General features: G+C 36.3%; 1 protein-coding gene across 4 annotated transcripts in view; it reads left to right on the top strand.

Annotated features, from left to right (window-relative positions):
* The window catches only part of pitx3 (paired-like homeodomain 3), a 39,847-nt gene extending 19,552 nt beyond the window's left edge, over nt 1-20,295 (top strand). For 2 of the 4 annotated variants that reach the window (XM_015346499.2, XM_015346498.2), the window contains 2 exons: nt 7,749-7,954; nt 17,944-20,295. In XM_015346499.2, the coding sequence (XP_015201985.1) occupies nt 7,749-7,954; nt 17,944-18,507 (770 nt within the window). In that variant the 3' untranslated portion in view covers nt 18,508-20,295. Of the gene's footprint in view, nt 1-5,034; nt 5,316-7,748; nt 7,955-17,943 lie in introns of those variants that run through there. The other 2 variants (XM_006630455.3, XM_015346500.2) reach the window with 2 other exon arrangements.
* The last annotated feature ends 6,354 nt before the right edge of the window (nt 20,296-26,649 follow it).

Raw genomic sequence — 26,649 nt, forward strand, 5'->3', positions numbered from 1 at the left:
TGAAATGACCTTAACCGTATTAAAAAAAACATCGATAGGCTGAATCACGGCTTTTCTGGACTGAAGCACCCCTTGTAACCACCTAATCCACATTTCTCTCAGGACAGGGGTTTTCAAACTTAGCTCTACAACCCCTTTCCAGGACATGACTCTCACTGGGGAGTTGATAGAAAGTCACAATTACGTGCATTTTCTATCAACTCTACTCTACTCTACTTTAAATCCATTAAAGCGTTGATTTTACATAGGCCGCTACAAGACGTGAAGTGAAAAATGTATGTCTTTTCCGTGAAACCCGGGGATAGAAATCTGCAGTATGCTTTTAGGAAAATATAAGGTTTGGTGCACCAGGCACAAAGCTACCTAAGGCCGCTCCCCTGGTGGTCTTTCCTCCATCGCGCCTCGATTGCTAGACTGATCCTGCTAATCATCAATTAGGCCTAAATAATTGAGATGTCCGTTGCAGTTCTGTTTTGCAATGGATTGGGCTGAAAGGCACACACACAGAGTAGATCTACACACTATCCTTCTCTTTTTCAAAACGGTTGAAAACGCTCACAGATGCTGCCCCGTTTCCTAAAATGTGTTAAATCATTCTTTCAGTGATTTCTGCTGTTTACCCATTGCTTGCAAATCCTATCCTTGCCACCTCGGTAATCCAGATGCAGCTACTGGATTTGACCTGCGTGTAGTTCGTTTTGGATGGAGGTAGGAATCAAAGAATTGGTCTACATCATTAGTCAAGAGCGTTACCTTTTCCTGTCCCATCAGATAAATCACACCTCCAGCTGTCTGAGAGACTGATGAAGCTGGATGACGGGAAAAGCAAACATTTATAGTGCGAACATGCGGACAAATTGATGACATTATCCAGAATCAGGCGATTCAAAATTAGGCCTCCGAAGCGTGATTTAATGTAAGCCGACTACAAAGGTGCAGTTATTAATGCATGCGCGTGTTTCATTAGCTGTCTGGATTTGGGATTAAATGTAAACGACGGAGAATGATAACGAGGGACGGAAACAAAATATTATGAAGCAATGAAAAGGTTTCCAAGGTAGTTAAGATATTCTCCATGTATTTTTTTGTATGCGAATATACAAGTGTGGACCTCTAATGGTAGAAGACGCTTTGAAGTTACACTTAAAGGTCTCAAATGAACAGAAATAATCCACTAAGGACCTTTAACATAGCACACATATTCTGTTGATGACACCTGAATATGTACTGTGGCTCTCCCGGATAAATCTTTGCAAAAACTAGCACTAAGAAGAAGTTGTCCAAATTAAAACTGATTCAGGAAAGAGGGGGGATTCTGTATCAATCAATGTTTACGATAGGATATATAGGGTTTTTATCTGATATTTTGGTATATAAGTGCCAAAAGTGTTCTGAAAAGTTGTAGGAAGTGCGGTTTCTACACTTTAAAGTTAATATAATCGATAGACGAACTTCAAACACACTAGTCAATGAATCTAAACCATCACAAAACTGTAACAAAAAGCCTCTATTGTCTCTCATCTGAGTCTTTGTCTCGCCTTCAGAACATGCAGCGTGAAGGTCGCTTTCTAAAATGATTACTACTAGTAGTGCAAATACTTCGATTCTTCTATTTGAATTAGAAAATAAAGAATAATTCAGAGGGAAAAATCTGAGAAAAGGTCTTTTTTTTCGTATGGAAAACAAAATTCCAAACGTGATACTATTCTCCAGTGAGTTTCTCTCCTGGGCGGCAAGGCGCACTCGCAGAAGCAAGTTGATAAATACAGATTTAATTACAACCGAGTCTGGCGACGGAGTTTGCGGTCGTAAATCGACCTCCTAACAAGCCTTCACAAATTCTAGAGCCGAGACAATCTATGCTAGGAAGTCAAATCTAGTTTTCTAGGAAATGCAGAGGTCCTTGATAGGCCATTAAGGAAGATATTAAATTGTATTTTGTTATTATTGACAAGATACCACTTGTATGTAGAGGAGAGATGAATTGGTAAGTGATGTATGTTTTGCAGCTTCTTCTCGTGTCTTTATCGTATAATATTTACTGCTAGTTGAAAATATTGTTACACTTATCGTTACGGTGTAATAATATTATTACGTTTTTTTTTCAAGACGAGTAGTAAAAATGAAGTCGTCTTAGGAAACTATTTTACAGTTGTCTATGTTGACTGCAGGTTGGTGTCAACCTGAAGGTAGGACTGCTTTATGAATTAAAATATAAGAAACAATCCTTAGGTTTCTGAAGTTAATATAACGTAGAATAAAGCATTATCTAGCTAAAGATGTGACGCCCTTGATCCAAAAAATAAAGCATTTATACCTTGCCGAATCGTACACATAATACAGTTCAATGTTTTGTAGCATGAAGGGAGGGACCTTATTTTTTTACATCTAATGAAAAGAAACAACAGTAACAACAACCACACAACAACAGCTACTACTACGTCTAATAATCTCTAATTTGCGATGTAGAACAGTCCAAATATTGCACTTAAAACAACAAAATCCAAATAGAACATATGTCGACCATGTATTTTATAATGTACCATGTAATTATAATGTATTAATAATACATTAATTCAAAACTTCGCATTTGTAGGTTTCTCCATAGAATGTATAAAAACTTATTTTCCAACGATTTATAAGCGGTATAGCCCCTAGACTCTATAACATATATTCTGTATACCATACAGCCGGGCACAATTGTTGCACCTCCCAAAAGTAGAATCATTTAACTGAAGTTAGTTGAGATACAGAAGAACATGGTGGAGCCTTCAAAGATATTAAAGCTAACCATACACCTATGAAATATTACTCTCGGAAACCTTTCTAAAGTTTTTTAAAGGTTTTAAGCTTCTCAAGTCTTTCCCATGCCCATCCTCTCTCACACACAGAAAGAAAACCGAAACACGATGAATGGTTACACTACTTGTCACATCTCCACCAAGCTGCTTCTGCATGATCGAGATGATTACCCAGCCTGCTTCTATAGCAGACCTCTCGAAATGTAATATAAATATATAGTTTTCTTCAAATAAAGGATATATTAATAAACATTGTTCATAGATAGTGATTTACTTTAGCATCTACCATAATATTTTTTTTTGTTCAAGCAACATTTAAAAATAGCAATCTCAGACCCAGAGTGTCGTAGCTTATGTATACATCCATATACAGTATGTAGGTTTTTGCTATTTTATTGTAATCGGAAGGATAATGTAAGCTTACACGCAAATATTTATTTGGATGATCCCATTTAGATGATATGATAGTAAAGTATTTTTGGATTGTTCTGAACGTAGACCACTTGGGCTAATTCATTTTACAACCTCTTCATACGCACTTCTTAACTAAAATGTACTTTGAGTGGTGTGCTTAATACAGTTTATCATACACAAGTCTATGTCTTTTCGACATAAGTAGAAAAACGTATATATATATTTAAATATTTGTGATCGGTCACATCATGTTTCATTTATACTTACTGTTTTATTTTTCTTCCAATAAAAAAACAACAACACTTCTTTAACATCAAAAGTGTTTATGCATAGCTCCATGTTTAAAATATTCCTCTTTTTAAAAAAAGAGAACCAGGCAAGCTAAAATAATATTTTGTTATTTTATTTAGGAATATATTCTTAAAACAGGTAAAGCACTTCAGAATAAGCAAGAAAATGTAAAATAACAACACACACTGATACTGATAACGATTTGACTGGGTACAGATATCCAGTGTTTATTTTGTATCCTCAATGATTCCTCTTGTGTATTCGCCAATAATCAAGATGACTCCTGTTTTTCTTAAAACATTTAATTATGGAGTTAAGATCATTGCGCAAAAACAAAACCACATAACATATGGAGATTAATGTATTTTAAAAGTTGCCTTTTTGTTTTTAATAAAAAAATCTTTATGTTGATTTCTAAGGAAACAAACCACGAATGTTTGGCGTAGTGACGTGCTGTAATTTTAAAGTGAAGAAAAAGTCATTAGATTAAAATAAGAATCTCAAATTTGCCATATTTTTATCGCACGTTATTAGAAACAAACTAATCAAAACATATGAAATGCATATTAAGCTGAAAGCCGTTATGAACGTTAAGAAAAAAATCTTGTTAAACCATGTTCCACCAATAGATACAAAATAATTACCTTACCACGCCCAACAAAATATTTTGTGTTGCATAACTGCATATATCATATTTGCAAAATAAACAGACAGTCATACTGTATTGATATAAACTAGAATTACAATCATTTAATGCTTCTTTGTTTTTACTTCTGGTTTACTTAGGAAGACGGGAATATCGAGATATGAAACTTTTAATGGCTTTTTTATTCTCGTTGATGCATAGATAGATGGTCATGTTATGTTTTAAAATGTTTATAACAATGAAATATTTACATTTAGACTAAACACACGACATTCGTATGATGTGTAAAACCCAATATTTAACTTCACATTACCTTATTTTTCATTTACATTGAGGAAGACGTCAAGTATTTTCACACGTGAAAAGAAAAATGCTTTGTTTTATAACTCAGAAACTTGATTATACTGTATTTTTTAAAAATGTCTGATAAGTGCGTTTCTATTTAGCTGTATTTTAGATACTAATTTGCAGCACTTTTTACTCATTTAATCCTTTGAAAATTGTCCAGACCTTTTCAATTATACTTACAGGTTTTAACAGGAGCACAGGAAAATCTCTCCGTTTGGCTTTATCTTGAAAACACAATTCCCGGTATTTACAGGTTATCTTTCCTTTAAGCAATTACAGTGTGTTCAAGCATATGTCACACCCTGTGCGCGCTCTTGTATGATGTAAAATACTTTTATTTTATATATGCGAAAAAAAGGGGAAAAGGCTTTAAAGAATGCCCAGGTTAAGTCAGTGTCAGTTTACAGGCTTACATCATGAAGGCTTGAATGTTATTGGCTTTAAAGGTGGCTATGAAGTCTTCTGAACCACGTTGATCATTTATAACTGCTCCCAAAGAACTAAGCCTTTGCCAAACAGTCCCAAACCTGCCCTGTCACAAAAGGCTGATCCCTGGATTAGGTGCCGAAATAATTTAGCTCTTTCTGTGGGGTCTTCAATTTGCAGAGCTAGGATCCGGAGAGACAGGAGTTTAGCAGACATAACATTTACTATTTGGCTTCGCCGTTTGCAGCAACCTTGTTTGGTTCATCTGGGATTAGAGATTATTTTCGTCCTTCTTCTTGGGGGAAAAATGTCAGTGGTTGAAGAATCATGCAGAATTCCAAGTGGACTCTGTAACTCTGTGAGTGCATCAAGAGACGTGGCTTCTGAAGGTACAAGAAGTTTCATTTGTAAATAATTTTTAATGAATGATTTTATTTCAATACAAATATTATGGTATTCGTATAATTTCTGTTAAGAAAATAAACTGCGCGTGTGTCTCCACATGAAGGTTAAGGCTTTGAAGTTAGCGACTAGTACCAGGTGTATGCAAAAATGGTTTTACCCGTGTAAATAATCCTATTACCGGCCTACATTTTTATGGTGATTAGATGTTTTTATTTTAAGAAATCAACAATTTAAAAAAGGTCTGTTGTGGCTGTTATTGTTATTATTGCTCTACAAACGTAGGCTCTTCCTACAGGAACTATTATACCATTGTGCTCGTGGAAATGTAGTTTATTTTCACAGAAGGAAAATGTAGTCGAGTACGAAGTATACAAGGTAATAAATTAGTTTGTTTATTGTAATGTTGACCTTTGAAGCTGCCTCAAAATGTGGTGTTGTCAAATTGCGCAGTATGAGCTACAACAGCATTATTATTCGAGTGCTGCAGCCTATAGAGTATTTAAGATGTTCGTTTTGTTAATTTAAATGGCAACAGTTAGTAATGTGCACATCTATACAAGAAATTATTGTTGTAAATGGACAAGTAGAATGAATACATGTTGACAAGTTTCACTGAGCACCATTGAACTTGTTTTTTAAATACAAAAAGATTTTAGAAGAACTACGCCCTTTACGGTGGTGCATCATTGAGTACTACTGTATACTGCTCTTACTATAATCACACTAAAAGTACAAAGCAAAAGTTTAATTAGAACTTCGCAATGGAGTCCTGCAGAATCAACAGCGAAGCACAATTAAAACCGAGAACAAGAAGCATTTTCTGACACTGTGGGGTGTGAGTCTGGAAGGAGATATCCAGTTAATTGTTGAAGCCGATACCCTGGCATCTGGATGGGGTTCGTGGATCATTAAGAACTACTAAGAACCAAACTGATTAGATGGGTTTAGATAGTTTAGATAGTTTCTAGCATTTTTTATGTTCTTATACCCATTCGTTTCCGGGACCGTTGGCATATGCGGGACCACACATAAAGTTGTATTTTTAAATACCATTATTTTAAAATGATAAATATGCTGCCCGGGAGCAGCAATCATTTAAAAGACATACTTTCCGAAACAGACACAAGTAAGGACACATTAAAATAAAGATAAACTATATTCAAAAGCACGAACAGTTTAGCAATCCAGCGAATTACAGAAGCAAAAAAAATGTTTGAAGTGAAGTGTTATTTTTGAGGGCAAATGAACTGAAATTAATGACGGCGAATTTGTCAGCTTATTGATGTAAATTCCTCTCAAAGTTTCTGGACGTACCTAACAATAAGATACATTTCAAACGTTGAAAACAAAAGCTTCAGACAAGCAAAGGGAATATGTCCCATATTTCATACATCGCTAAATTCCCGATTTCTGTATAATTCAGAAATAACTCCAGATGCGACACAGATGCGATAAAACTAGTTATGTATCCTAAGCCATATATTACTTTGGACTGACATACCATAAGCTATTGTGTTAAGACCTGTATCACATTTTTGAAAATAACATCTCTGTCTTGATAAATTAAATTTATCTATGCATAACTAGGTTAAGAACCCTTCATTAACACCGAAGTGTAATTAATAATTGAATATAAGCAGCCATTATTGAATGATGACTTTATGTTTGATTAAAGCACACATCCTTCATGTTAAATCTTAACCTTGCGTTGGCTCCTGAATAATTAAAGCAGTGAATTAAATGAATCTTAAGTAGAGGATGACATTTCACTTTTTATTCTTAAAAAAAGTAGTTACATCTGCTGGTGTGGTAGTTAGTTCTGCTGCTTCACAGTTCTTCAGTCCTGGGTTTGATGTTTGGACTGGGAGATCCTCAGTATGGAGTTTGCATGTTTCCCTCATGCTCACTTGGATTTTTGCTGGGTGCTCTGGTTTTTTCAAACCTTCCAAACATGTACTAGATGTCAGAGTAATCGTGGTCTGCATATTATCCATGTGTGCTTGTGTGCGTCTATGTTCATGCCCTGCAGTGAGTGGTGCTCTGTCCAGGATGTAGTTCTATCTTGAGTCCTGTGCTTACAATACAGCCGGCAGACTGCCTTAACCCTGACCAGGAACACACAGCATACTAAGCATTATAGCATACTATGCTATATCCTATTATAAGATATACTACACTATAAACTGTTATATTATATACTATATTACGTACTTTTATATTATATACTACATTATATGTGCTATATTTCCTTTTAAAAAAATATATTTTTATATTTTACAGTTTCAGTGAAATAAAGAAAAAACAACCCTTTGTTTTGTAAGCTTGAAATCGCTAACTCCGTGAGCGTGAACCATGTTTTTGTGTGTGTGTGTGGGTTTGGGAGTCCTGGTTGTGACTGATGTTTGCTTGCGTGCCAGACACGGAGAAGTCCCACCAGAATCAGACGGATGAGTCGAACGCGGAGGAGGGCTCTCTGAAGAAGAAACAGCGGAGGCAGCGGACCCACTTCACCAGCCAGCAGCTGCAGGAGCTGGAGGCCACCTTCCAGAGGAACCGCTACCCGGACATGAGCACCAGGGAGGAGATTGCCGTGTGGACGAACCTTACAGAGGCCCGGGTCAGGGTACGTCACACCAAACAGACGCCTCTAGATCAGAGCAGGCCAGTCCTTGTCCTGGAGAGACGATGTTTCTGTGGGTTTCCAAGGTCTCTATAAACCCGACGAGCTGGGAGAAGCTGTTAAACTGGGCCAGGAACCAGCTGGTTAAACTCATTAAGAGTGGAGTTGGAAGAAAAACATAACAGACACACTGGCCCTCCAGGAGCAGGACTGGACACCTCTGCTCTAGATTATTGGTCTCTGACAATGATAAAAGCAGACTCCTGTACAGTGGATAGGTGTTCCAAATTCTCCATCAGCTCTGTGAATGAATATTCACATGAATATTGTGCTAATATGTTACACTTTATTTTATCTTCTTAAACGCTGGGTCGTTTTTGTTAACTTTGCTTTGTATATGCCATAACGTTCAGATATTAGTTTTTTTTTCTGAAATATCATTGTTGATTTTCATTCTTTAATGTACTTTTCCATATTTATCTGAAAAAAAAGTTAAACATTAGTTTTCCCTTTAAAATTAAGTTTCTATATCCAATGTATTCCGTGAAGCATTAAATTCTATTGTTTTATTGTATTTGAATGGCTCTCGGTATATAGACCTAAATTAGATTGCAAGGCTAGCTGTGGTTTTTCCCAGCAGCATTTGTTTATCTATTTTTGGTTGTCTCTTGCCTTAATTGTAGGAGATTACAATGGCGTCATATTTGGTTACTCCAAAGAGTGGAGAGTCCAATTACTCGGGAAGGCTGGAGAGGAAAATTGGCAGCACAAAGCAAACTGTCAAGACTTTAAGCCTGTTCCAGAGGGCCTGCAGGCTAATTTGCATTACCCTGTTTTAAATAAATTGAAACAGATTCCTGCTTTTTTGGTCAGCTTGAAGCCTTTTAAAGACACTTAGCACGGCCTTTCTTTTTTTTTACCACAGAATTGTCACCAATAAAATCTGTTTAAAATGCACCTTTAAAATTTTTTACTGAAAAAGAAATGAAACTTATGATTCTTCCATGATAGATGAATTGATGTGTGTGCTTGCATAAGTACTACTCAAAATGGGCCTGTATAAAACAATATGCCATACTGTTCTTCTGATGAATCCTGTACTTCATGATGCCTTGTATCCCCTGGAAGTCACCATGATTTTGTATCCAAAACCCACCCACTCCTTGCAGACACTCCTGCCAAAACCCGGCACATTCATACACTGGAAAACCCCAAGGAGAGTGTGGGAATTAACAAGAAATGGATCTAATCTTTCTAAATTCATGTTAACATTTTCACCAAGATTCTGATTCTATGAAATTTCGAAACTGGCGTAAACATGGAGACAACAAAATTAATTTTTGGTTCCTTACAATTACCTGTGAGCAAGAAAAAAAAAACATTTTTTGTATTGTGTTACATGTGCTTGATACTTATTTATATGTGTATCACTGTACAAACACATATAAAGCCCAATCTTCCTTCTCAGGGTAATATGAAATGCAGTTTCTGCCATGTTTGTAACACTGCTGTTTGTGCCTGAGCATTCCTGGATGTTAGTAACACACTACACCCCCAACTCCCCACTCACACAGAACTCTGTATATACTATACTGGGGCTCACCTATATACTAATATGCATATATTACATGTATACTAGGGTTTATACTGTGACTTAACAACTACAATCTGACCACTGTGAGTGTACTGAGCATCAAAAGAAAACCATCATTCTATTTATGCATTTATGATTTTAGAAAAGTAAAGTATACAATTTAGAATATCGAATGAGTGTATTTGCAGTCATTTTGAACTAATTGATAATTCTTGACTGGCCTTTATATACTTGAATTACTTTGCCTGCTGCATAAGCACCAACTCACTCCTCAGCGATATATTCCACTTAGCAAGAGAACAGTACCTTCATGCCATCATTACATTGGAGCAATATCTCAGGTGGACTCAAGTCCTGTTGAACTGATGAACCAAGATCATGTGTAGATCACCCTTACAGACACTATATTAGCAAGTGTGGTAGAGACGTGCAGAACAATGCTAATGAAGGACCGGATGTGATGGTCTCTGCAGAAGTGTCTTAGAGCTACACAGGTAATGAGGGCAACCTGACTGCATGGTACTACAATGATCAAGTCCTGGAACCTCTTCCTGCAGGCTCATTGTGGTGTGACACTACTCCAGCAGTATATGTTTGTCATTTGTACTCTTCTAACAGATAGTGCCTTTTGATGCTCAGTATATCATATTTTGGTAGTTTGGCCCTGAAGAGGCACTAGTGGCTCTGACAGTATCCTACTCAAGGAGCAGGAATCTCATGAGCACTGGGACAGTGAGTGGCAGTTTTGTTCGAGAATTAAACCTAATCTCAGAAAGGTTCAATTTGAACTCCTGATCACTTTCCTAGTGTTCATTTCGTCGTGCTCTTCGGGTAGATTTTGTCATTCCAGTGTGACCAGAACCAATGATGACTCCACAGTACATCTAAAGACAGTATATACTACATAGTTACAATGAACCCATCCCACAGTTAATAGCTATGGATGCATGCAGTAGATTTAGGCCTTCCGTTTACCTTATTTACCTTTACCTCTCTTTTATGAGTTTATGGTGTACTCATAGTACTGAAGCAGACTCTGATGGATGATATTTGGGTAATTCGGGTAATTGGGAAGAGCAGTGGCACAGTGACTAAGGATCTGGAAGGTCGCCGGTTCAAATCTCACAGCCAGCAGAGGAATCCTACTCTGTTGGGCCCCTGAGCAAGGCCCTTAACCCCAGCTGATCCAGGGGCGCTGTATAAATGGCTGACCCCGCGCTCTGACCCCAAGCTTCTCTCTCCCCCTCTGTGTCTCATGGAGAGCAAGCTGGGGTATGGGAAAAGACAAATTCCTAATGCAAAAAATTGTATATCTTATCTTATGTCACGATGTACCTGACAACCAGTGGAAAAGATTCATGCTATCCATATGAAAGGTCATTTAGTATGAAATCTTGTTTGTTATGGATGAGAAAACCAAAACAGAAGCTCCTTAAATTCCTATTATGCCAGAGAACTTTGGAATTTTGTAATCCCAGTTGGGCATAAGATGTTGCAAAACCCTCGCCATACATCTCCACCATATACTGTAAAACAGTACAACATCTGAAGGATGTGTGTGAAGTAAAATCAACAAAGACATCAAGAACACAGAGTTGCCCATTTACTAACATTATGAAGCAACAGATAAAGAAAACTGTTTCTCAGAATTGTAGTCCATGGCACACCTGAGAAGAACTCCCTCTGCATTAAGCAAAGCATTCAACGACAAGACAAAAGACTGAATACTCACAATCGGTTGCATTCTACAGATTTCCTGTAATGTGCTGCTTTCTTGTTATCTTTGATCTTATTCTTTTTACTAATGCAGAAAAGATGGCATTTCAAAAGAATCAAAGCTGATTAAGAAGAGGATTTTTTGCCACACAATGTTTTGTGGGCCCTGGCGAAATATAGACAGGCCATTTGTAAAGTGACTGAAGCCTGTGCAATAATGAAGGATGTCCCCTTCCATAAACTGCAAGCCACTAGGTGATTGATGGGCTGTGAAATATTTTAATGGAACAGTCAGTTAGCACATCAGCTTAAGATCTCAATTATATGCACATTTTATGAATTTGAATGAAACAAAGTTCTTTATAAAAGAATAATTTATGTACCACATTGCTTCAGTTATTCTCCACGGAACTTAAAGGAGGCTGTTGATTTAAGAAGCCTCAATATTTTGTAAATACAATAAGATGTCATGTACTCTAAGTCAATTTGTTTGATTTAAAATGAAATTCAAGTTGTTTAGCTGTAATTGTTTACTTGATAAATGGTTCTGGCCTGTTTATCCTAGGACCTTCTAACAAATAAGGTGGAACATGGGTAAATTGGTTTCTTGGAAAATGGGCTTTGGCATTAGTGTATGTCTGTCTGCCCTGTGATGGACTGGCATCCTGTCCAGGGTGTATCCTGCCCTGCACGCATTTCTTGATGGGATAGGCTCCAGCAACTCCCCAAAACCCTGAACTGGATGAAGGATTTAGAAAATGGATGGATGGATCTCAAAAAGGGCTCTACTAGTGAATGAGATTCTAGTGGACCGATTTTTAGTTTTTGTCTGGTTTAATGTTTATAAATAGCCAACTGTGGGGTGGAGACAAATTAAAGAGTGTACTAATAGGTCTTGGGAAGCTAGAGGAAGTTAATTGGAATTCAGACAGAAATGGTCAAAACCTTTTTTTTAAGTCGTGAATTAATTTTTCTTACTTCAAAATAATGCTTTTTAAAAAATTGACCGTTTTTAAGTGATTTAAGTGCTACTGATCTAAAAGTATAATATTAATTATACTGTACCATTAGGTTGTAAGATGACGTTATTTTTACTAAATGTCTTCCATTTACATTTACTTTCCATTGTAGATAAACTGTCCAAGGCACTAAAATAATTTGTCTGAAGCCTTTGATTTAAACATCATATACAGTATAATTGTTTTTTGTAGGCCTTCGTATTTCTTATTACAATATTACATCTTCTTGTTGTATTGGCTCAATCTGTTGGAACTGTAAACTTGTTTTGAAAAAGCACTTTTATAGGAAATACAGATGTTGCACATTGAAAGAAAAACAAACCTAAAAAAAAACATCCAGACCCTGTAGATTACAAAGAGTGAGAAATGGAAGGGTGATCTTGCAGTTTTGTTGCACGCTGTCCAGAGTGAACACTAGACAACGCTTGTGGATATTAAGCACAAATACGTATCAAATTGCACTTGCCTGCACAGTAAAATCTTAAACCTCCAGTGACATTTAATCCTGACCACATGGTCACAGAGTTCATTCCAACTTTGTAATACATGAAGGAAATTCTATCATCGAAGCTCCCCTTCCAGGGTTTATTAAATTGTGATATTAGGAATTTGTTCTATTTAAGTGTGATTTTTACATCAACTGAGAAACAAATAAATTAGGAATGGACCAATCATACACAGGTACAATGCGATTACTTTTCAATCTAAAAATAATAAAAGTAGTCTCAGTAGACTGTGAAATAATACATTGCATACTGCATTACTTGAAGAGGAGAAAATATAATCACATTTTGAATTTGAAGAAAGATGTTGATGGTTTATGGACACTGTTGGAAAAATATTCCAATTAAAAAGATCAACTATAATACAGCTGCATTAAAAGTCACCTGATTTTTTGAAAATCTATATTAAAATAAACTAGATTACATTCTTCGTTCTTTTGATATCTGGCAAGAAAGCACTTCATATCAACGGCACCCTCAAGTGAATGTTATTCAGTGGAAAGGAAATTCAAAGGGTACACTGGAAAAAAATAGAATTCATGCAGTTGGATAGAATTAGTGGGATATGCGTGATTTTTTTCCAAGGTTTCAACTTTTGAAGATAAAAAGAAGACACTTTTTGAAGAAAAAGAAAAGGGGAATACAGTCGCAAATGTGCAAGTATCTACATACTGTTTTAGTGACAGTCAGTCTTCCAAGATGTCACCCTTTCACAAATTCCCATAGTACAGTATGCTATGCATGGCAAAAACAGATTAAAATGGTCTATGATACCTTTCTGGAAGATAAATGATCTTGCAAAACATATACAAAGCAAGACTGTTGAATTATGATCCAAGGAACAGGAGCTGGGTTTCATTTAAGTGATCACAGATATCTGTGAGGAGAGATGGCACAAGAATCTTAATGGTCTATGATACATTTTTGGAAGATAAATGATCTTGTAACTGAATGGCAACAGCACGTTCTAGAGCCTCAGCCAAAAATGGCTGGAGTCTAAGTTCTACTTTTAAAGAGGAGGATAGTAACTACAAGCTATCTAATGATTCATTGATGAAATGTATAACAATTGGACAGTGAATGGCAAATCTTATAGAAAGCAAGACTGCTGAATTATGATCCAAAGAATAGGATGTGGGTTTTATTTTAGTAATCACAGATATCTGCTGAGGCGAGATGGCATGAAAATATTAAAAGTGAGGGTCAAGAGAACCTAAATGGATTGGGAAAACAAATCTGAATTAATGGACTTGGTGCTGAGAAACCTAATATTATGCTTATGTTTGCAAGCTGATACTGGAACCCTCAATTCAAAACAAATAGCTAGATAATCTGAAATTCTCAGATTGAGATTGAGGGCATTCAGGTTGCTGATGAGCACACTGCAGGTGATAATAAGGCTCAGTATGTGTGTTGTGGACGGTTTTAACATTCTTCTGTGAATATACATTTGTGTGTTCTGACTGAAAACCAAACTAACACAATATTTTTGAGAAGCGAATAGCAAAGAAGTTACTCTCATTACGGTCTTTTGGTCTATTCTTAAGTAAGTACCATGGCTAAAACCCAGGAACCAAAAGACTGAAAATATACTGTATCTCACATTAGGTTTTAATGGAGAAGTGATCTATGGTACTATGATTTATAATGCGTAAATAAACAGGCGGCTCCACTTAGGCAGCAATATATCGAAAACATAATCTGGTTCAATAATTCAGTAAATTCACAAGATAAGTGAATTCATGAAGTGTAAAGCCAAATGTTAATACACTGAGAAAAAAATGTAAGGTTTTGGGAACCTAATGATAGAGGGGTGATATATTTTATATATTAGAGATTTGAAATTATATTTTTAAAGTATGAATGAAAACAGATTTACAGTAAAGTCTATCTATCCTTTTAAATTCAAATGGCATACTGTAATTTAATGTGTACAATTGAGCCTGTCTTTTAATATGCTACTGCCCTGCTTTGCAGTGTTTTGGATAGGCAAATTGGCTTTAAAGCAAAATGTAGCTTTTCCTTCACAAGAAACTAACAGATAAATCAGTCCATAATAGCAGAACACATTGCATGTGGCTTTCTGCAAAGGTTTTCTGTTTCGTGCAATAACACATTTCCTGACACCTCACTTGTAAAAATAGAAGAGTTATGTTTAGTTTGGAAACATAAACCCTAACTGCTGGACTTGATTTAAAAGGAAAATGGATCAATCATCTGTACAAATTAATGTTTTATCAGTAGAAGTTTGGTTTGCAAACCTTTGACATTAACTTGAAAGTTGCAGATGAAGTAAGTGAGGCTATGAAGAGGGTTCAAATTGGTTTGAATTGTTTCTTAGTAGTATGCATTGGACAGCAGTTTGCCCTGTAATCTCTTTAAATGTGTCTTATAGGTCAAAAGAGCTATAATGATTTGGAATACATTTTTAAGTGCAGCTGATATTCATTATACTGTTTTTTCAATAGAAAACACGTATTTCTGAATCTGGAACAAAATGTACATTTATATAATTTATATGAGTCATATATTGCAGGAATCAGCCGATTCGCTCCACACTTGCACGTATACAGAAGATGCACTAACTCAAATGTCAGTTGAAGAAAATGGTTCATATATTTTATAAATCTTTCTCTGAGCAAAGAATTAAATATTTCTTCAATTGAAATTTACTTTTATAAATTTAATCTCTCTGTGCTCTCTAAAAATAGGGTCTTAGAGTCGACAAAATGAGAAGAAAACAGTTTCTGCTTGACATTTTTTCATTAAAAACTCTGAAGTTAACTCTGAATTTAATAATTTTAATAAATTACATTCGACATGACTATTTAATAATACAGTTTTACTTAATGGATTTATTATTATTTTTGACAGAGTCCCAAGGGAAGTGTTTTAGAAATGATTTCAAATTTAAAGTCATGTGCTTTTTCAATATCTTGCATATTTATGCAAATGTGATATTACTCTGATTAAACTTAGAACAGTAACCTGTAAGTGTGCGCATGTTCACTATTAACTGCCAGGAATACCACGCATTTTATACAGAATTAATAGTCTATACAGTATATTATACATTGTGGAATAATGAGTTTTCAATATTTTTTTACTTAATATTTTTAATTAAATGCAATCTTTCAATAGCCATGTAAAGCAACATTTTAGAAAATGTCTGTCGTAATTACATGAATTAGAATCAGAAATTAACAATTGTTTTAACTATCAGCTGAATTAAAAAAAATACATTTTGGCTTACAGTGATAGCAATCTACTAGCACTCACAAGGTTTATTGGTAGTACGGACAAATTTATCACCTGTGTTTTTTTTCCTCTTACAAAGGTGCACTTGTGACTCATTCTTTCTTTTGTGTTCATTATAATGCTGTTGCCAGAACTGTGATGACTCTTATCTCATGCACGTTTTTACAGAGAGAGTTTCTTCACATGCAGCTTGTGTGGCTGTACGGCACAGGTTCTAACAGGGCTCCACTCCTGACTTTGGTTTTGTTTCACCCAGTCCAGAGGTTTGAGTTACACGAATGGCAGAGAGGACTCTTAATAAACAAAGAAAGTTCACACATCCCTCTGTTTATTTATTCAGGCACTCCAGTGAGCAGGTACAGCTCTCAGGAATGGAAGACCTTCTCAGTGATTTTAATAAAAATCAATATGCAGTCCTCATCAGTCAAAGTGGATTTATTTCTGTGTATAAATGAAAGTATAAAACGAAGACTTTGTAGAATGGTTACTAGTTGCATTGTATCATTCATGAGGCAACTGTTGTCTGGTAACAAAGAATGCAACAGCTGAAGACACTCCTACTTTAAACACCATTCTTTACAATATGGGTTCACTCCATATAATACTGTCATGTATTCTGTAAGGTTCCCCCTTCATTTTAGTAGTCTTACAGTGCATGTATATATATTTACATATTTGATTAATGGTTTGAGCTCAACCCAGGTTGTTTTCTGGGGTTTATGCTGCATTTGTGGTGGATTGTTCATTGATCATTTTATCCCACTTTTGGCTTGCAAAAAACATAGCTACAGAAATATCTGGTAACCTTGAACGTTTTTTCATTTCTTTCAGCACATTTTTCAAGACTTTGTGCAAAAATCACAATATCTTTGTTGATGACACATGACACTTACATAGCACCTACCACCCCAATGAATATTCTAGGAGTGCTCTCCCAAACGGAGAGTTCATCGATCTCAAAAACTTCCCCAAATCATGGTCATTTGCTGGTTTGGAATGTTTGGTCCAGAGGAAAGAATGCCATCTACTGGTCCTCCAACACCAGTTCAACAGCAGATGTATTCTGTTTTTATTTTTGCCATTCATGCATTAGTTCTTTTGAAGTGACACCCTCTTGCAGACATCATTTAATTTATGTGCCGTATATATATAGTGCAACTAGATGTCAATTCCTGTCTATGTGTTTGTCATTTCAAATTCCCTGTCGCCCTTATCACCTCCCCTGCTGCTGCCCCTTTCAGCATATTTAAAATAATTCCAACAATCTCATCTTCACGGCCTGCCTGCTATCCTTCAGTCTGAGCCATGAGGGTCTGGGCCAGAGAATAGGCAAAATCTGAACGTTGCGGATTTTATATAGGTTTATAACAACTGTTGAGTCCTGTGAAGAGGCACATATTTGTTATGGGTTTTCCAAAGGAGTGAGGTAGAATCCCGCATGACAGAATCTGCAACCTTGTACAAATGAGAGGCAGGTTTCCATCAGTGGTCAACACACTGAACTAGCCTGTGGCTTTCATAATAGATCCCTTGTTGATCTATGGTTGACAAATGTAAACTTGAAAATGCATAGGTATTCAATAAACTATCAGTGTATGGGCTACAAAATATTTTGTCCTTTTCCTGATTGCTAGTTGAGTTTATTACAATTATGAAATAAGTTTCTTTTTATGCTCAGTATGTTTATTGTTTCATCACCGTAAGTGAGATACTTCAGTGACTTTGTATGTACAACTGCATTGATTCAGTTTCTGCCATGTTCAGCTTCACAGGTTCCAACTTCTGTTGAGTTCACAGGTTCCAATCGAACAAGTGTTCGTTTGGAAAAGTTAAAACAGGAACTTTCACTTTCTGTGAGAGGGCTGACATTGGGTGTGTTGTGCTTTCTTCCTGTCTGTGCAGGTGTGGTTTAAGAACCGCCGGGCCAAGTGGAGGAAGAGAGAACGGAACCAGCAGGCAGAGCTGTGCAAGAATGGCTTTGGGGCCCAGTTCAATGGACTCATGCAGCCATATGATGACATGTACTCAGGCTACTCCTACAACAACTGGGCCACAAAGAGTCTAGCCACTAGCCCACTTTCTGCCAAAAGCTTCCCCTTTTTCAACTCCATGAATGTCAGCCCTCTCTCCTCTCAACCCATGTTCTCACCACCCAGCTCCATCTCTTCCATGAACATGGCGTCCTCCATGGTGCCCTCGGCCGTGACCGGCGTGCCCGGCTCGGGCCTCAACAACCTCGGCAATCTCAACAACCTGAACAGCCCCACCCTGAACTCGGCCGTCTCTGCCAGCGCCTGCCCCTACGCCACCACCGCCAGTCCCTACATGTACAGAGACACATGCAATTCCAGCTTGGCCAGCCTCAGGCTGAAGGCCAAGCAGCACGCCAACTTCGCCTACCCAGCGGTGCAGAACCCTGTCTCCAACCTGAGCCCCTGCCAATACGCGGTGGACAGGCCCGTATGAAGACACTCCCTGTGACTGACTGTGAGCAAACGCACGAGAGGTGACTGCTTCGTGACCCTTTTTTAAAGAATCAAAACAATAATGTATGCCTTGGAATGAAAACCCTACAGGAATATGCTTTTTGAAAACCCCAGTTTATGGTGGACCACTCATACCCTTAAATAATCAATTAATGGACAGCTTTTTTTTGTTGTTGTTGTTTTTTACCTGAGTTGACCTGACCAACGTTTAAGGAATTTTGAAAATGTCCAGAATGTCCACTCCTATAATTTTGACCGCATGAGCGTACAAAATATGGTTTTAAGATGCGATGACTGCTTTTTGATATCACTGTTGGCATACATATAAACATGCATGGCCCTCACAACCATAAAATATGGGGACCTGTGGTTGTAGTGTGGGCTAAAGGATGTAAATAATGGACTTTTCTTTGTTTTGTATGTGATATAATTATCTATGAAACAAGTAGGACTTTGAAGAGGAAAAAAGCATGTTCTTCAAGAGCAGAACCTAGATCGACGTACTATGAGTACATCCTTTAGGAATTTTAATCTTTGTTTTGAATTCCATTGCCTCAGCAGGTCAAAGGGCACTGTCTACTAAAAGAAGAATATCAGCAGTGGTCATTCTCAACAACAGTATCACATCCAGCAGAGAAAGAAATTTAGACATTTGAAAAAAAAAGCCATTAAATATACTGAGTTGTTTGATGTTACAAAAAAGGAGTCCATTCTGTAAAAAAAAACAATATGTAAGAGTGATGTTGTCATAAAATAACATTTTACAGTGTAGCCTGCTTTGTCTCATTTAAAACTGATGCTGTTTATCAATAGCTCATGTATAAGAAAATACTTTTTATGAAGATACCAGTTCTCCCAATGTCTTTATTTTTGACTGATGACCTCGAGTGGTAAGATATAGAGCATTTTCTTGTAACAGATACATTTGACCTATACTTTGGCAGACAACCTTAGTGTGCAAAGGGTATCCAATAACAGTCAGACATTTTTGGTCCTCTGCCTTACTTTATGAAGGACTGTGCCAGCATTATGTAAGTTGTGCAGTATGCTTTGGACTGCCGGGGGAGATATAATGAGGGAAACCGCTAAGATCATGGAAGATCAAGCATGTGAGATTAAATTAAGACTACAAAGAAACAACTTATAGGAAGAAAGAACCAACAGCCTCTTGGCAGTTTTGCTATACAACCAAATCACATTACTAAACAAAAATTTTCAATTGGAAGGTTTTAGCTTTTAAATTATTTTTTTCATGTAGAACTTTGCAAAGGTCATGACCGAGTAGCTTTACAATGCACAATAAATTACAATGGTTCCAAGTTATTTTAAAATTATATTCCACTGTTCTTTGTCTAAGTTCTCTGTGATCTCTCTGACAGCTGAAACCATCAAAAAGGACACTTTTTTGAATAATTTCGATAAGAATACATACAAACTCACTTCATGTATGTTTTAGACATCGTTAAACAACTGGCCCTTGATTAATACTCGGATGACAATAAAACTATCACTTTCTCTGCTTTCTGATGGTTTATGTGTGTTCGTACAACATTCTGGTTGCTTAGAAAGACAGACGGCAAACAAATGGAAATATTCAGCAATGGCAAGTGTTAATCTAGCATTGTGGTGTAACTGAATTTATAAAGACCAAAATCTCATATGTATGATAACACAACGACCAAAGGGATATTCCACATTAAGGAGCAAATCAAATTCTCATACAGTGTCGCTATTTCTGTCATTCTAATAAACTTCAGTTTTGTTTTAATGTTTATGTCCCCGAGCTTGTTTCAGTTGTGGACACAATATTGAAGATAATACCCTAAAACAATTGAATAAAGGACAATGAAATGGTGGAAATTTAATGACCAGTCTTTACTAGTCATCTAGGAATATGGTATAATACCTGACTAAGACAGGTATTGAAGTTAAAGGACATATTACCACCCCGAAAAAAATAGATGACAGTTTTGTTTCGTGGCCAGGTATCAGTTCATGTTTTCTCAAATATGTTTTCCCTTGCAGGTGTTCAGTTTTAAAGGATTTAATAATATGTACTGAAGCTTGTCTTTGGAAATAAGAAGAATCTCATTTGTTGAAAGGGTATTCGGATCTTAACTTTTGAATAGAGGAAAAACTGCAGGGAAAACAGGATAATAAAACAAGGAAAATTAATACGAAGAATGGCAATGATTTTGGTTTACTGGTGACCATACATTTTATCATTTATTTTTTGGTTTAAAGACCTTACATTAAGTACAAGGGTCTTCTATAAATACAGATAATGATTGTTTAATCATTATCTTTCTATCCTATACATGAGAATGAAATCATGGTCATCAGGGCTAATGCCCTAATGATATAAATAGGAATTTATATTCATATTGCAACCTAAGCTTTGATAATTAACTAGTCTGTTATCAACACAGCATAGTCTGTGTGAATTAAACATCAGTGTCTATTTGCACACAATCCTGTCATATCAGATAAAGAAATAACCAATGAACTGCCACATTCCCACACCTAAATAAGTGTATAGTATGTCCTTTCTTCATGATTAACACATAATTTGTGATCTTTTTGAGAACTGCAAGCTAAGGATCTAACACACGTCAGACTCCTATAGACAATTCTTTAAAAACTATTCCTCTGGAGTTGAAAAACAATTCATTAATCATAGACAGGTTAAAATAATATAAAATATGTTGGGATAGTATTTTAAAGGAAGTCACAAAACTAGAAAAATGCGATTTCACTATTTGGTATTTTTCAATCTAGTCATTTAATTTACTCTGTGGTTTTTTTTTAAATAGGAAAATAGGACCTTTTGATTTCTGATGTATGGAGAAGCAGCTGCACATTAAAAATAAACCAGTGAAACAGCTGAATCAAAAGTGAGATCACTGGCTTTAACTTCTGAAGTGGTTAACGCATCCCCTTTGATAATGCCAACATTTTTCCTGTTGGAAAACATTAGAAATTACTAACGAACATGTTGTGCTGTTGAGGAGCTGACATATTCAACCTCATATGCATACAATATGATTAATGGATACCAGACTGTGAATGTATTATTACATTGGTGGATAAACTGTGGGTTCTTTTCTACAGTGCATTTGCTCCGTAGATTGGTAGCACATGTAAATATATAACTCTCTTTCTCTACCTCTACAAGGGAGTGTCTTTTAAAATGGCAAGTATAAGAACAAAAAACAGACACTGCAGATGAGTAAGGCATAATAAAAACTAAAACAGGTCATAGAGAAGTCATTTACCATGCATCAGGCTGTTATTTTTAAAAACTGCAAATCCAGTGTCAAGGACAATTGAAAATAGAATTGGCACAAATTGCACTTATCCAGCCTGTACATAGACCTTTTATTCTCATGGATAACTTAATTGACAAAAAAGAAGTAGTCTAAAAAAACCACACCCACATTATCTTTTATGAAAGGCTTGGCCCCATAGAGTGGCAAATTGCTTCCCAATAACACAAAAACAACAATCCAGGTGGTTAATGCAAACCAAAATTCCTATGGACTTAAATATAATATGCTTTTAGTTCGAAATAATTTACATTAATAAGCCAGCCATCACCATATTGGAAAAATTCTAGTTCTTTACATCGTTCTTGAGTCAATATAAAAATCCATCAGGATGCAAGAGTTTGACTGGGACAAACGTTTAGTCGGTATTTTCGTGTTATTTTGAAACATCACAGTAACACAAAAAGCCAAAGAATAGTTCATGACAGAAAAAGTTGGGAATACTTGACTGGCTGATCTAGTAAAATGCAAGATGTTCCCTATAGCAAACACAGTAGGTCAGCAGTTGAAATCTAAATCAGTGCCATTGCCTAACAGTGGCTGCCAGCACCTTGGGTGATGCATCATCATTAGAGGACCAACGGGGATGGAGAAAGGGACCTGGCTAGGTTATCCTCAGATAACTGAGTGCCAGCAGCCTCTGCCATTTTGGTGGCACCAGTGTGCATCACTTCTATACTCAATATGAAAACGATGCTGTTTGCATATCAGGCTTGCAGACTGAAAAGAAGCAGACCATGCACGTTTCAAAGGACACGTCATCTTCTCCTGGGTTGGGGCAGAAATTGTAGCCTCGCCTAACTCTATTACACGTGTGATCTGGGTTAAATGGTGATTTATTGAAAACAGACGGAAAGAAAAATAATTATTCCCCTTCATATAGACACAGGTTAAAATAATGGTCACATTGGAAAGAGATATTTATAAGCTGACGCAAACTGCAACTGCTATATCGTTCCAATAAAAGAAAATGGATAATACCCTACAATTGTTTTGTAAAAATAACTAATTGTTAGTGAATATGAAAATGTTTAGAATGAAAGTCACTGCAACAGCATGCTTCAAATAAAAAAAACAATTTATTCATAGTCCATAACAACTCTCTTTTGATTTAATTAATTGGATTGTTTTACATCTTCATCAGACTTTTATCCATCTATTGCTACACAGATCTTCACCCAACTTTCTCCTGCAAAGAACTGATTTCATCTTCACCAAAATAAAATAGGTCATGCAGATAATACAAAATAGGTCAACAGCCTCTGGCTTTTTTATCTAACAATATAGATGTGTGGAGGCACAATATGCATAAAACATCCTATTATAGAGTTATGAGCACTGTGCATGAAACTGCTAAATATATCCACACATTGGACACTGTCGTACATAAGTCCATCTGTAATTTGTGAAACCTTCCATGATCCTGTAGGTGGCAGTTGGACACACTATGCAAGTGCTTCCCAGCACTTCTACTGCATGTGATCTCCTATTTATATAGGGATGTAAGTTCTCATTCTGTTTTACATGGTTGTAAAAAAGAAAACAGAACTAACATGTTTTCATATGAAATGTTGCTCTGGTGTTAACTGTGTAAAAAATGTGAGTAAACATGGGTTTATTGTTCTGAAACTACATGGTTTAATTTGCTTACTAATAACAGTAACATTATACCTTGCAAACAAGTCTCTTTGAATGACACATGACAATTAACATGTTAGATTTTGAATCTTACATAACCTTACCACTCTTAAGAGGATAAACATGGATTTTGCTTCTTGCTATTTTAGGTCCCTGTGCCACGCAAATATGCCACAGTTGACCAAACACAGCTATACAATGTGATGTACAGACGGGCATCACCGTGAAACACACTTCTTCACTTCACCTCAGCTTAGGCATACACTGCAGTCATTCAAAAGAGCATAAAAGCTGTAAACAAGAGGAGGTCACTGACATATCTAGCACAATAGGCATTGAGTAGGTACTGTAAGTGATTCAAGAAACATCTAGCCTTTTGTGAAAGAAACAAAGGCATCAGTTTAGACAACAAGGTTTGCAAAGCAGTGCCTTCATTTTAAATGCACTTAACTGTAGTCCATTCCTGTACTCTGTGTTTCGCTGTTGATTTTGAAGAAGTCAAATAGGTTGACTTTCATAATGTCCTTAGAGATACTAAATACTGTACTTATGACTGGTACCCTGTTAGTTTTCTTTGTTCAAAATTAACAATATTCGTTTTTTAGTCCATTAGAGTAGGACATTCATCTGAGCTTGGGAATGTACCTGGTCTCTATTCTCCAGGCAGATTTCAGAGGAACATTTTATATTTTGTATTATGTGGACCAGAACTGAACAGAATATTATAAGTGAGAAATTGCATTTTACAATTTTAACATATTTTTCCTTTATTTATATTTTATGCTTTTGACTACATACAGTATACCAACATCCTGCTGACATTCTCTATTGCTCCACTACATTGTCTAGAAGACGAAACCAATAACAACACAAACACATTAGTCTTCATCATAGGTGGCTTCGTCAAAGTTCAGTGTTTCCCATTATGTTTATGGTTGACATTTGTACTACCAGCATGTAACACACTGCACTTCTATGCATCCATTTTCTAACAGCTTAATGCAATTCAGGGTCGTGGGGGAGCTAAAGCTTATCCTGGCAGTCAACGGGTACAAAGTGGGATATCCCCTAGACGGGATCCTAATCCGTTGCAGGCCAGACACAGACAAAAACACAGACAGGCACACACTCACATCAGGGCTAATTTTCCCAGAAGCCAATTAACCTACCAGCATGTCTTTGGACTGTGGAAGGAAACCGGAACACCCAGAGGAAACCCACGTGAACACGGGGAGAACATAAAACTCCACACAGAACTTCTCTACGTTAAATGTCATCTGCCAGGTGTTTGCATGGTCATTTGGCTAAATCCTACAGTGGCTGTTTCTGTTTTTCTACCATTTGTAGACTGGATTACTAACTGAGCCACAAGCTAGAGAGCATTAATATAAATCAAAAGAGCAGTGGACCCATTATAAAACCTTGTGGTACTCCACTAATTGCATCATTCTAATTTGAGCATTTTGTTCTTTTCTGTACTTTATGGTTTATGCACATTATTAACCATTTTATAACCAAAGTACAAACATTTCCCAGGACAGCCACATCCTGCAATTTGAGACTTAATCTTTATGAAAACCCTTCTGAAAACCTTAATACACATGTTGTATATACAGTATCATTGCATAGAAAATCTCACAATGCATTAAAAGGATTATTTTATTTTATAGAGCTTGGGTCTGCTGTATTTCCCAACACGTATGGTTGACTAGCAACACCACCTCGAGCTTCCAATATCCTACAGTGCTCTCTTGCCAAATATGAGCTAACCAGCTATATAGAGGAACTCCGTTAAAGCTCTCCCTGACAAGGTGACTTCTGTAAAATGCTGGGCTGAGAACATGATGGTCCACTTTTCAAATTTCACATGATGATCTGAGGATCCGTCTGTAGTAACTTACAAACAGCAACAAGCTTAAAAATAAACTTTCTTAAAAAGCCTAATGTTAAACTTAACAAGAATTAAACAAAACTATAATAATTTCTAGTCAAACGTTTTCTCATTTTTGCAATTTAATTATTGAATGTTAAATATATTAATATTACTATGTGATAAACTATTATTAACTACTAATGGTACAAATACTGTTTTACCAGGTGTATCAAAATATAACTACATTTACTTCTAATATGTGTTCCTCTAAAAATACTTAAAAGTTTTTTATGTGTTTTAGTGTAGCCTTTTACTGTTTTACTGTTCGAATATTTTTAAAGAAAAAAATCAGATTATTTTGTATTTGTGTCTTGATCGTGAAGAACTACTCTTTCTTCAGCCCTTGTTTCGAAACGTACTTATGTTCTACTTGTTAATGAAGAAATGATGCAATTTTTTAATGACTGTTTAATGTTACTTGATTTTTTGCTCAGGTGTAACTGTCTTCATCATTAAATTCAAATGCCATAATTATAGGGTATTTGGTTTTGAAAAACATCACTAAAGGCTTTGCGATAGAGAATCTTTTAATATACATCCTTAAATCTAATTAAGAGGTCCCTGCAGTAAAATCCTTGTTTTCTCCCTATCTGCAATTATGCCACTAATCCGTGCTTCATTAAAACACTTTATTGAGTCCCTGGTACACAGTGAGTTCCCCTGCATTCATCACAATAAACGGTCTACACTTGGATTTGTACCTAACAAAATGTTGGTGGAGACGAAATGGGGACAGCTCCAAACAGAGGGGCAGTGACAGTGATAGCAGTGATCATGTTTGTGTGAGAATGTGAGAATTTGGGTCTATTGACAATCCAATACACCGGTTAAGCAGTGAGCATAGTGTCTTTGCTGACCCCACCCAAAAACCTTTTGCCTGTAAATTTCTTCACTTTAGGTTATACATTGTTTCTTTTTTCAGGGAGGCCTTAGCTAGAAGTATTTATCTTTGCTGTGAAAATGCTACAGACATTGAAACCAAATAAATGAAGTAAAAAAGCCAATCATTTTAATGCTTAAATAAGACAGTGTTCAAGAGCGTATAATATTAAAGGGCATATTCGAATTGTCCTATTCCTTCTTAAATTCAATTAAATACTTGTTAAAAGACTTAAAATCAGTCTGACCAAGATCACACAGACCAAAGAAGTGAAAAATCTGCAGTTGATGGCTAGTTTGAAAATGCTTTCATGCTATCACCTGCTGTACCCAACTACACTCTGAC

This window comes from Lepisosteus oculatus, chromosome 4, assembly GCF_040954835.1.
Source record: "Lepisosteus oculatus isolate fLepOcu1 chromosome 4, fLepOcu1.hap2, whole genome shotgun sequence".
Taxonomy (NCBI): Eukaryota; Metazoa; Chordata; class Actinopteri; order Semionotiformes; family Lepisosteidae; genus Lepisosteus; species Lepisosteus oculatus.